This window comes from Panthera pardus, unplaced genomic scaffold (genome assembly GCF_024362965.1).
Source record: "Panthera pardus isolate Hobbes unplaced genomic scaffold, ASM2436296v1 HiC_scaffold_15, whole genome shotgun sequence".
In the NCBI taxonomy this organism is placed as follows: Eukaryota; Metazoa; Chordata; class Mammalia; order Carnivora; family Felidae; genus Panthera; species Panthera pardus.
In genome coordinates, this window is record NW_026526710.1 from 50683866 (window position 1) to 50696948 (window position 13083).

The 13083-nt window shown below is 39.8% G+C and overlaps 1 protein-coding gene across 30 annotated transcripts in view; it reads left to right on the forward strand.

The window, feature by feature from the left end:
* Nucleotides 1–13083, forward strand: part of DTNA (dystrobrevin alpha) — a 355255-nt gene that overhangs the window by 263478 nt on the left and 78694 nt on the right. For all 30 annotated transcript variants that reach the window (XM_053902550.1, XM_053902552.1, XM_053902551.1 and 27 more), the window contains one exon: nt 6726–6811. In XM_053902550.1, coding sequence (XP_053758525.1) covers nt 6726–6811 — 86 coding nt within the window. The remainder of the gene's footprint in view (nt 1–6725; nt 6812–13083) is intronic.

Sequence of the window (13083 nt, forward strand, 5' to 3'; positions counted from 1 at the left end):
CGCACCAGTGAAATGGATGGTTCACATTTGAGGCTGTGTGGTTGTGTGAGAGCAAAGGAAAAAGAGACGAGGTCTATAAAACCAAATGTTCTTTTTTCTTTTTATTGTCTATACGGCTAGAACTAGATATTTAACATAGTGTTTGCTTGGTGATTTTCTTTTGTACCACATCTTAAACTCAAGACTTCCACAGAACATTCTCCTCTAATCGCTAAAATTTTGTTCTAGTAGAAAATACTTTGTTTCAAGGTTCCTGCTTGTCACGAAAATAGACTCTCTCTAAAGAATTTCTACAATTGTAGATAAAATGAACATTCTTAATGTCACTTGCCTTTATGTCAGACTTATACTTTGCGTGAGTGGCAAAAAGAGTTTCATAGGGGTAAAGGAGATATGTCCACAGTATTGCCTCCTTCCATGCTGGAGAAAGTCCTGGCAAACTCGCGTCGCCAGGTGTTATGACGAATTCTTTCCCCAAATGTTTTGCTAACATGATGGGAAGGCCAAAGAGATGCCACAGCCAATTAAGGGATTTCTATCTGTGCACATGTTAACTTCATCATCCCCCAAATAAGAGTAATTATGTATGTGCTTACTTCCAAATTCAAGGTGTCACATGACCGCACAACCTAATATTAGGGACTGTAAGGCCAATCTTCATGATTTTTCTCAAGCATTTTAGTATTTCTCGATATAAAACTTAAGTGGTAAATCGAAAAAAAAAATTCTTTTCACGTGTGCATCCATTAACTTAACTAACGTATATTAAGAGCTTGCTTTGCACTGGGTGCCATGATAGGCTGGGGATGAAAGATGAGTGGGGTGAGGTCCCTACCCTCTGAAAAACATGCTGTATTAAAACTAACCGGTGTCGGGGTGCCTGAGAGCTCTGTCGTTAGGTGTCTGACTTCAGCTCAGGTCACAGTCTCACAGTTCGTGAGTTCAAGCCCCTCACTGGGCTTTGTACTGACAGTATGGAGCCTGCTTGGGCTTCTCTCTCTCTTCCTCTCTATTTGCCCCTCTCCCACTGTCTCTCTCTCTTTCAAAGTAAATAAACTCTAAAAAAAAATTAGTGAGTTTTGATTCTTTTTCTCCAATAAACTATGAGCAAACTGAGGGTGGGAGCCATACCTTATTCATCATTAGATCCCCAACCTGTGAGACATGGTCAATAAATAATTGTTGAGTTATGAAATGAGTGATCCATATGAACAAAATGACGCCCAGATAAAGAAATGAGTTACGATAGAGACGTGTTTTGGAAGAAAGAGGAGGAAACAATTTTCTCCGTTAATTAAGCTACCAAAATGTGTGAGAAAGAGAAAGTTGAGTTCTGTGCTCATCAAAATGCTTACCAAATGTTTTTGTGAAATATGTTGGTAAAAGAAGAGCTTCTGGTTTCTGTGCTCTCAAATAGAAAAATAATTCCATCAGCCTGTTCCAAATAGAGTCAGAATCCAAATCTCACTTTCAAGGACTTAAAATTTATCATGAGATTCTCTAATTTCAAACAGGAAACTCACTTGACAACTTGGAGAAAATTTACATTCTGTTCTGAGTTCAGCCTAGCATCTCAGACCTATCAATATCTATTTGTTGTTTTTCCTTCTTGTCGAAAGCAGATTTTCCCTCCCAGACAACTTTTCCCTAAAACTAATACCTTCTTAGTTAAAAGAAATCAGTTTCTCTCTTTTTGAGGTCATGAAAAAAGCCCAGTGTAATGGTTAGTCACTTTTTATTATGATGAATGAGTCAAACCTTAAAGTAATGTATGTTTTTAAGACACTACAAATCTCTGTATATATTTTAACTAAAGGGTGTTTTGTTATTTCCATTTTTTAATATTTTTAAAATGTTTATTTATTTATTTTGAAGGGGGGAGGGTAGGAGGGTGAGAGAGAGAGAGAATCCCAAGAAGGCTCCATCCTGCCAGCACAGACCCCAACATGGAGCTCAATCTCATGAACCATGAGATCATGACCTGAGCTGAAAACAAGAGTCAGATGCTTAAATAACTGAGCCACCCAGGCGCCCCTCTTGTTTCCATTTTAATTGGTTACCTCTTAGGAAAATTTAGAAGTTTTCAGAGTGACAAAACAAAGTATAAGGGAAATAAAAGATTTAAGGAAACCTTGATTTATAAAGCAATTTCAGTTTGCACTTTTGCTAATTTTCTGATTGTCTTAAATACCTTTCAAGGTGTTAATTACGCACCAGCATAGCAATTTAATTGGGTAGTTTTTGACCTCAAGCTAAATAGGAAAGTAAAGTTTGTATTGGCAAAAGCTTCCGGCTGATTGGCCTAAAAAAATAGAATATATTCCATTCTGCTAAAAACCAAATAGTGGGAAAAAAAGAGGAAAGCGTGTATTATGCATTGTGTTCCTGCTCTACATTAAAAGGGAAAATATGAAAAAATAAAAAAATAAAAAAATAAAAGGGAAAATATGAAAATAAAATTTTTACTTTAAAAGTACAATTTTTTAAACAAAAAATGATAGGCCAATAGTGCATTTCACTTCAAAGTTTTTGCTGTACCTTCTACACTACCAATCAGTCAACTGCACTAGCAACTTTTCTCCACCAAGAATGGCTCATTGTCAGTCTTGTCATTGATTCGAAGGCCCAGCCCACCCATCAAGTGGACGGTTCTGATAGATACACTGTATACTGCATGCAGTATTCGCAAACATACCTGGCTCTGCTCTTTCTTTAGATGGCGATTAGAACTGCACGTGGGGAAACGTGGGTGGCTCAGTCAGTTAAGCGTCTGACTTCAGCTCAAGTCATGATCTCAAGGTCCTTGAGTTCTGTGCTGACAGCTCAGAGCCTAGAGCCTGCTTTGGATTCTGTATCTCCCTCTCTCTCTGCCCCTTCCCGGCTCATGCTCTTTCTTTCAAAAATAAGTAAACATAATTTTTTTTTTTTTTAAAAAGGCACACATGAAGTTGGAGATGTGCTGCCATAGCTCTTAGTACAAACAAAAGCATAGACTTTTTCTAGCACTCTTCCTAGTGTTGCCGTTCCAAGGCTGTTTGGCCTGCAGCATTAGGGACAATCTACGTTTTTCATCCTCAGTACACTTTGGCAGGTCTTCTTCCGGAATTGTGGCCGACGGCCAACATTCCATATGGGCAGTTTTACTGCTTTACTCCTAGAGGCATTGCATGTGCAGACTCACTTTGGAACAATATGCTGCTTTCCTGCTGGTTTGCACTAGACTCCTGGGAGTTTCCTGTTATCCATCCTCCTGAGCTTGACTTTCCACTTCCTAGATACTTAAGGGATTTCCCGATCTGTTTGTGAATCACACGGCCCCGTTAGGGATGATTCCTGATGAGCACAACTCTTGTACTTCTCCCCTCGGGGTGCACCGATGTCTCCCTACTCCTTACTTGCATTGTTAACGCCACTTTCTCTCTCTCTCTCTCTCTCTCTCTCTCTCTCTCTCTCTCACACACACACACACACACACACACACAGGACCCTGATCCCAAGATGAGTTTAAGTAATGGCCCTCGGTGTGGAATCTTGTCAAACGTCTTTAGAAAATCTCTCTCCCCAACCCTTTTCTTCATCCTGTTTTATCTACTGAAAATGTTCTTTAAAAAGATCCATTTGTATTTAAGTCCTTGGTGTGTCCCCCTTTTCCATTGTGACATCATTCGTCTCCACTCACTCCTTAAATTCCTTCAAGATTTATCCACTGCTAGGGCTGAGCAAGGTCTAAATTCACCCAATATTGGTGTGCTTATGGAGATCTACATTCCTGCATACCCCCTGAATCCTTCTTTGTGACCAGGGTCACCTTTGCAATATGGCACAGTGGCTTGCATAACAATACATTCCAGTGGCCTAATTTCACCCTTGAGTTCCTGCAAAACTCTCATTGAGCTGCCCTCCACTTGGTGATTTATCTAGATTTATTGTGTCAATTTGGCAGAACAGCTCTGATACAACCACTCCTGGATGTAATAGCATTAATCTTGCATTTCCAAGAACAATACAGAACTGGCGATCTCCCTAGGATCTTCTTCATTAAAAGCTAAGGCTTAAGAATTCATCTGTGAGCTATCATCATTTCATCCTGTGGAGAACTCTCTGTTCCATCATTATCTGTGGTCTATCCTCTTTCTTGAGTTAAATTGTTCTCTCTGATTCATTGAAAGAAACTTGTATTGCTCTTGAAATCTCACATATAATGCTCCTCAATTTCTCTGCATTTTGGAGAAAACCTTATCATTGGCATTTCTCCTGTTCTTCCACATTTTGTAGATTTCCCTGTTCTCATAATTTGAACCATGTTTCAGCTTAGGAAAGGGAACTAATGATTTCCTAGAATAAATTTTTGATACTTCAAGTTATCCATGCAGTTGGGAATACGATGCACATGGAATAATTCTGAATGAGGTTTATTTTTGACAAAAGCATCGTATTTTTATTACAGCTACCTGCTCCCAAATTAGCAAACAACTAAATGAGTGGCCATTTGAAATTCTAGGGGCACCTATCATAAAGATTAATAGTCATTAATTAATATAAGAAATATATTGTTCACTAATTATGGGGGAGACGAAGTACAAGGCTGTAGGAATTCAACTAATTGAGAAGACATATATGGTCTCTGCCCCCAGGAATCTCACAGTGTGGGGTCAAATTACATGCAGATATGTAAATAAACAAAGGTCACTCAGTGTGATAGGTGCCAAATAGTAAGTAGAAGTGGAGGGAAGAGCATTTGCCTGCACATCCAGGGGAAAAGCTGTTTTCAGAGCAAATGGAGTGATGATATATGGAGCTGAGTCTTTGATGAACAGGTGACAGAGTCCTGGGCAAATGTGGTAGGAAGGGCAGGGCATTAAACATGGGACTATGGAGTGAGGTTCAACAGAAATGGTAGCAGGGAAGACTGGAGAACACAGATAAACTTGTAATCATAGCCTGTAGGCAAACGGAAGCAATTAGAGTTTTAAATAATGAAATAATATCATCAGGGTGCCTGGGTGGCTCAGTTGATTGAGCATCCGACTTCGGCTCAGGTCACAATCTCTCCGTTTGTGGGTTCGAGCCCCACGTTGGACTCTGTGCTGCCAGCTCAGAGCCTGGAGCCTGCTTCGGATTCCATGATTCCCTCTCTCTCAGCACTGCCCCCCCACCCCTCCGCTCGCATACTGTCTCTCTCTCTTTTCTCTCTCAAAAGTAAACATAAAAAAAAAATAATATGGTCGATTTTGTGATGTGAGTGTGCAAGCACAGAGATCATTTAAGAAATTATTACAGTGTTCCAGCAAGAGCTGATAAAGCAATGGCAGTTGGAATGGAAAGCAGGGAATGGCCTTAGTGTACAGTTCAGACGTGTATTTGAGTCCCTCACACATTTCAGGTGGTGGTGAATTAAGGAAGAGAACAAAGTCAAGGTTAACCCCTTCCCCAGAGTTCATTTTTGGGTAACTAGGTGCATGGTGAGTCTGACAACCAGAAGAGGGACTAACAACCAGAAGCAGATAGTAGTGGGTTGGTCTGAGTATTATGGGAGGGCTTTGTAAGGATAACGAGCTCTACTTTGAACATACTTAGTTTGACATGAGGTATCCAATAACTAATTACACAGATCTGGTGCTTAGGCTTAGAAATATAAACGGGAGAGCAAACAGCATAGGGCTCAGTCACTTTCACATTCTGGCTGGCTGTATTTGAGGTACTTACTATGCTAAGAATGACAGCAGCAAGGATGAATAACATCATCTATCTCTGGAGTCTAATAAGGAACAAAGACACAATTGTTTATTGCACCTTATTCCTCTAAAATGTCATATATACGGATCTTAGTCATATAAATGATTTATTCTATATATTAAACCCTTGTCAGTACTGACTTTACTTACGTTTAAGCCACATTATTATTTAAAATAACTCTGTTGATCATTCTTAAGAGGAGCAACTATCAAAGAAATGAGTTACTAATGTGATACACTTTCTGATTCCAAGGATACAAGAACGAACGGTTTATCCCAGCTGCAAAATCATTTAGCTGAAATATTATACTTCTTACAGTGTGCCCTTTATATCACAGTTTGTGAAGGACAAGTCAGTTACACTTCCTGAATCGATGAAGATTTGGCAGCTCTAATGTCAATTTGGTAGAAGGAGCTCAAACAGAGCTCTTACTTTGGCCCCTTTAAAATATCAACTCTCTTCGGAAAGTAAATGTATCACACAAACACAGCTTGTGGGTAGGAAATGATGGGTGAAGAAAAAAAAGGTGTGATGGAAAAATCCCCATAGTTACTCTAATAAAATTCAGGAATTCTCCTACCAAATTGTTTTTTTCCTGAAACCATGTTTAATTAAATTATGGAGACTGTGGAATCATCATGCATAAAATTATTTTATGAAACCCCAAGTGAAAATCATGTTCTGTAATTGTAATCCATGGCTAAATAGTACATATCCCTCTAGCTGCCAGCTCATGCTTTGAACAAGTGACATAGACAAAGAATAACTTGAAGATTCTGCTCTCTCTTGAAAAAATGAAACATTGAATAGTCAGCTTTTCAGAAACTTGTGTTCAATTGTATTCATGGTCTTTTCTAAAATGGTTATGTTCACATAATGTATGCAGCTACGGTGTCCTATGATTTCTACAGAACAGAAAATGTCAAATCGCATTACTGGAAGTTCTCCAAATGACATCTTTTTTTTTTTTTTTTTCTGTTATTAAACAGGGAAGGCCATGGTAAAATTTCAGTATTTGCTGTCAAAATGGCTTTAGCCACGTTGTGTGGAGGGAAGATCATGGACAAATTAAGATGTAAGTTATTCTTTGTGTCTCTCTTCGCCGATCCCTCCCGTATACCATTCTCCTTTCCCCATTTCCGCTGTGTCCTGCCACCCACTTTGACTTTCCTCATTCTACGAGAGCTACTTGAGATACAATCTTCATGGATCTTTGCATTGTGTGAAAGAAATATTTTCATATTAGGTAAATGTTAATGATATTAATATTTTCCTTCTACTTATGGATTAGTATATTACAACCTGTTGACTATCACCCACTAGGCTTTTTGTAATATTAAAGTAAGATATATACTCTTTCAAGTTGATTGTACTGTGCTGCCTCACAGGTATAAGTCCATCGTCACAGGGACATGAAGACCATGTCAGGAAGCCTTCTTTTTTTAGGTAATCCAAAGCCAAGACTCCTGGCACATTTCCTCATTATTCTCAGCCGGTGCTGTTCAAGTCACTGGGAATTCCGAAGGTTCCAAAATAGACATTGCCAGGGTTACAGGCATAAGAATCACACAGAGACGCTATAGACTGAGAATTAACTGGATTCCAATAAAAACGTGATAGCTAGGGTGCATCAAGTGATTGTGGGCCTTTTATGTACATTTTGTCACTAAATGTGGTAGTTTTTTAACCAAGAAAACACAGGCATTTTGTTTGCTTTAGGTAAAGAAGCTGAGACTCGGGTAGAATGAAGTCATTATAGCTGAGATGGCACCAGGATTTGAACGTGACTTTTTTTTTTCTCTAGTGGTTCTGAAATTTGTGGATCTATAGAATCATCTGGAGAGCTTTTTAAACTACAGATTTCTGGGTACCACTCCCAGAGTTTTTGATTCAGAAGACCGAAGGTGGGACGAGGGGGCAAGAATTTTCATTTCTAACTATTTTTAAGTGATGCAGTGTTTAAAAGAAAAATTTCCACTTAACCCCTTTCCCTTACCTGAAATATTATGAGTTTGGGCTGTAATGCTGTGTGGGAAAGGAGCACTGTCATGGAACCGGGAACCCCAGCTTGCAAGCCCAGCCATGTGACTAATTGGCTGAGTTATTCTGTGGACATTACCTCACTTCTTTAGTCCTCAGCTTCCATCTCTGTCCCAAACTTGGGTATTTTGTTAGACACCTGGAGGTTCCCTCCCGGCTCTAATCATCTGTGATTCGCCGCCTCCAGGCTCTTTTCTCACCTGCTGCCTGTCAGCTTTTGAGTGTGATCTCTTGCTTCTTGAGGCACCAAGACTGAAAAATGAAGGAAGATACAGAAAGAAAAAAAAAAAATCCTCTGGAATTTCCCCAGACATGCTGCACAGCAGAGTTCTGTCATTGGGCCAGTAGATAAGTGGTGGAAGGCACATGGAAACCCCACAACCACACATCTCCCCTCACCCTGGGAACCTCCTTTCATGGACGAGCCAAGTGAAGTAAGGATTCAGAGAAGCCCAAGCAGACCTGACAAGGGAGAGTTTAGTTTCTCTTTAGTTATCCCGAAAGAGATTTTGAAAATTAAAAACTATCTGCCTCAGTGCTTAATTGAGGATAGTAGTGAAATGAGAAGGTGATGGGACCAATGTCCTTTTTAAAAAAAAAAAATTTTTTTTTAATGTTTATTTATTTTTGAGACAGAGAGAGACACAGCATGAGCAGGGAAGGCGCAGAGAGAGAGAGGGAGACACAGAATGTGAAGCAGGCTCCAGGCTCTGAGCTGTCAGCACAGAGCCCGACGCAGGGCTCGAACTCATGAACTGTGAGATCGTGACCTGAGCCGAAGTGGGACGCTTAACCAACTGAGCCACCCAGGCTCCCCCCAATGTCCTTTTTTGAAGCATAGCTCCAGAGTAATCCAGGAAGCATTTCCTTCGGGGTTCGGCTGAGAGGAGAAAGTTTAGCGAAATGAACCAGGGCAGAGGAAAAAATCTTGAAGGCCTTGCCTGATGATCTCATGTCATGATTGGCCACTTATGCTGAGGACATCAGATACTTTTTTTTTAAGTCTTGAGAAACATTTCCAAATACTTACTCAATGTTATATTAATAGGCACATAGACAAAAAGATTCCATATTAAAACACGTTTGAGGAACTTAACTAAGAGAACCAGTTTTCTGACCTTCCTTGGGGTCCTTGGGGCCTTGCATGAACCAGGCTAATTAATGCTGTGCCAGCAAGGTTCACAGTGCTGTCCATCTCTCCATTCAGGCTTCCTCAGTGTCAGATTTTGTCCCTCTGCTGGGGGAAAAAGGATACTGCAATCTCAAGAGTCCCATCTCACTCCAGAGGCCCCCAGCCCCCAGTGTGGCATCAGAAACCAGTTGCTACACCAGTTACTGGTAACAAGAAAGGGGTGCCCATGATGGTGAGGGAGGAGCCCACCTCTGCCCCCTGGGCTGGGAAAGACCTCTGCTTTCCCTTCTTAGCCTGGGAAGAAACTTGGGGCCAATAAAGACAAAGGGAATGGTCGTTAGGTAAACAAGCAACCTGTGTCTGCAGAGTTAAGCTCAAGGTAACTAAGTTTCTGAGCAGATCTTCACCAAGTGTCAAAACCCAGCACATCCAGGAATTCAAAGCAAACAATGTAATTGCTAGGGTGCTTTCTCCTCACCCCACCATCAGTGAGCAAAGCATGCATGCTATCTGTGGCCAAAGTAAATCCTTTTCAGCACAGTGAAAGAAGTTAAACACATGAGTCTCACTGGGAGTAAACTATGTTCTCCAGTCTGCGGAAATAAGTTTCGGTGTCACAACTTCTGTAGAACCACAAAAACAGAGAGTGCGATCTTGAGATATATCACATTGCCCTCTCCCAGAGCAGTGGACCTGAATCACAGCCTAATATGCCCCCAGCTCTGGGGCTCAGGAGTCACTCTTTGTGTACTTAATCCCAGGAAGGTTTTAGTGGTATTCTGGTTAGTCGATTGAGAGCACTTTGATAAAAACAATTTAACTGAAAGCAGTTTGGTTGGAAGAATCTCTCCAAAATGTTAATAGTCAAAAATGCATATCTTGAGTCACCGATATTTTTAATTTCAGTGGTAACTATTAACTAAATATGCAAATATAGGCAAATCTGCCCATAGACCACAGTGGCTGACTCTTGCCGAGCAGGATTCTGTTTTCTCTGGTCTTCTTTTGCCGGCTTCGGCTGCACTTAATGATAAAACAGGCGAAGTAATGATTTTCTGCATTGCTTTTGTCAAAAAGAAAAAATCAAATGAAAGGATATGGAATTTCTCAGGATTTGAGGGTTTTTGTTTTCCCTTCTTTAAGTTCTAATTCGCTTCAGCCAATAGGCCAGCTGTGCTTGTCTGGCAATTTTTCTGTTTTTGTGCATAGGGATGAAGGATATTTAGTTTGTTCCAACTAGCCCCTGCCGGTGAGTGTGGGGCAAGAGTAATTGCTGAAAACAAATTAGGAATTTGAGAAAGCAAAAAGCAGAAAACAGAAAATTTTCAACTGAATTTTTCAAAGTGCTTTAAAATGCATTAGAAAGGACAACAACTCCATGTTGCATCACCATTTCCAGTGCTCGGGGCCACCAGGAACCAATTGTGCAGGGTGTCCACTGCATGCCTCCGAGCTGCTTAGAGTGTGAGGGCGCCCCCTGCAGCCATAGCACACACGGACCTAAACGTAAACTTGACGGAATAAAATACCTGTTTCTGTCAAATTGTTCTTGGTCCAGTTATAAGCTATTGTTGTCATGAGTTGGAGCACCTGTTTGTGCTTCTTTCTCGGGGCTCCCAGATAGTCCTAAGAACCATAAGGAATTCTGAATTTAATGCCATTAACCTAGAAAATCAGGTGCTGTTCTAAAGCTTCTGAGGAGGGCTTGTTTGGTTTTGTTTAAAAGACCAGCATTATAGCAAACACCGTGGATTTGTTGAGTTTCTATAATGGAACTGGTTGTTTTGCCTCCACACCTATCTCCGCGGTAATATTTCTGACTCACTGGCCTGCCTTAAGTCTTTAGTATCTCCCCAACATCTCCTGGACACCACCTAAATTCCTTAGAAGAGGCTAGAAGCTCTTCATATCTCTACCTCATCTCCCACCGAGCCCTTATGTGCACCCAAGGCCCCTTGACAATGAACTACTTGCAGAGCTTGAGTGCATCATGCTTGAGCATGCCTGTGCACATCCTGGTGCTATTTCCTAAAGCTTCACTGGCCCCTGATTGTCCTTTATACTTGGCCTAGAAGCCACCTCTATCACCTAAGAAGACCTAAAAGTCACCTGTGAAAGGAAGTCTTCCCTGACCCACTCCTCACTCTGGAAACCCTCTTTGAACCCTTGCTGCCTCCTGTACACCCTACTGTTCTGGTATTCACGCCACCGTGTTACAATTTATGATGTCATATGATGCACTATGTAAGCATGTCTCTGTATCCCCAGGGGACTGGGACCTCCCAGAGGTCAAAATCTATGCCCTGTCACTGACCAATTCACAAAATTGGAATATGGCCAGTAGGCTAGATAATATTAGATAAGATTAGCGTATCAATGTTACATATACTGAAGTGGATAACTACACTGTAATCCAGGGTCAACACGCTATGGCCCATCAGCTAAGAATAGTTTTCCCATTTTTAAAGGGTTGTATAAAGTACAAAGAGGAACGTGTGACAGAGACCATGTGTGGTCCACAAAACCTAAAATATTACTATCTGGCCCTTTACCAAAAAAGTTTGCTAACCCTTGCTGTAGTCTCATAAAAGGACATACCCTTATTCTTAGGGAGGACCCACGGCCGTGTTCAGAGGTAAAGGCCATGATATATGCAAATTAGTCTCAATTCAGAAAACGTGTTTGTACATACATATGTACACACGGACAAGTAGATGTAGACAGATGATAGATGGATAGATAGATGATAGAATGATAAAATAAATGGAATAAAGTGTTAATAGATGAATCTGGATAAAGGGTATGTGAGTGTCCTTTGGAGTACTCTTATTCTTGCAATTTTTTGTTAAGTTTGATACCATTTAAAAATAAAATTTTGTTTTAATTCACTAAAAAAATAAATACAAAAAAAGAACTATGTCCTGATTTTTCTGTACCTTCATTGCTTAGCACAATTTTACACATTTAGTATGTGCTAAGTGAATTTTAGTTGAATGAATCAATGAATGTAAATTCTTCTAATCTATTATTGTATGTATCTAAATCACAGTGGTGATTTAGAGTATGATTGGGAACATTACAGAGCAATCCCATTGGGGAGGCAGTGTCTAAGCATATTAAGTAAATGACAGAAAAAACGTGAAAAGAAATCAATAGTAAAAGTAGCTAACATTTCTGTACTGCATACTAGGGGCCAAGCACTATTCTGTGTCTTTTACATCTGCATGCTTTTCATCCATTAACTAATTTAATCTTTGAAGTAGCCTTATATTTTATTACATATACATATATTACATATTATCAGCATATTGCATAGTATATATGGCTATATACATATGTGTATGTATATATATATATATATGTATATATATATATATATATATACATATATATATATATAGTCATATAACAATATATATATAAAACAGAAAGCCCAGGACTCAGGTACACACATATCATTTTGATAGCTTCCTCAGAGTTCCCTCGTTTATTTTTAAAAACCAGAGTGGCCATTAACAGCCACGTCCCATTAATCCCAGTGACCTAGCCCTAGTTCGGCTATTGCTTAGCAAAACTTCATCAGCACAAAGGAGTTTCATATGAGCTTCAAGTTTGTGAAAGGTCAGTGTTGGTACTCCTTCTGCCTTTGCTCTAGTTAGAAATGTTGTCTAAATTTTTTCAGTGGGAGATTTGAAAGGCCTAGGCTACTTTTCAAAACTGTGTCCTGCCCTAGAAATAAAGCCCAGAAGATGGTCAGGATGTCCCAATTGTAGTTAACCAACCTGTCTAAAAACACACAAGGTGTCAGCTCCTACGCTCCTATAAGAAAGTCCACTTACTTTTCCTGGGTTTCCTTTTCCCTCTTTTTATTGGAATTCTTGAGTTTCTATATATGGGATTACATAAGAGTGTTTTGCTTTGGGCAACTTTTTTTCTTTTCTTTCTTTCTTTTGCTTTTTTTTTTTTTTTTTTAATCAGTTAAAATGAAACATAAGAGAGAAAATTCACCAAGTTAACAGTTGTGAAGGCAAATGAAAACAACATTAATTTTGTTGCTTGGGTGAATTTTCTTTAGCCTCATAATTGATAAACTATTTGAAACAGTAGAAATCCTTTAGAACTGGAGTATTTGAAGGAAATGAGCGCCAATTCACAGCCTCAAAACATAATCCAGC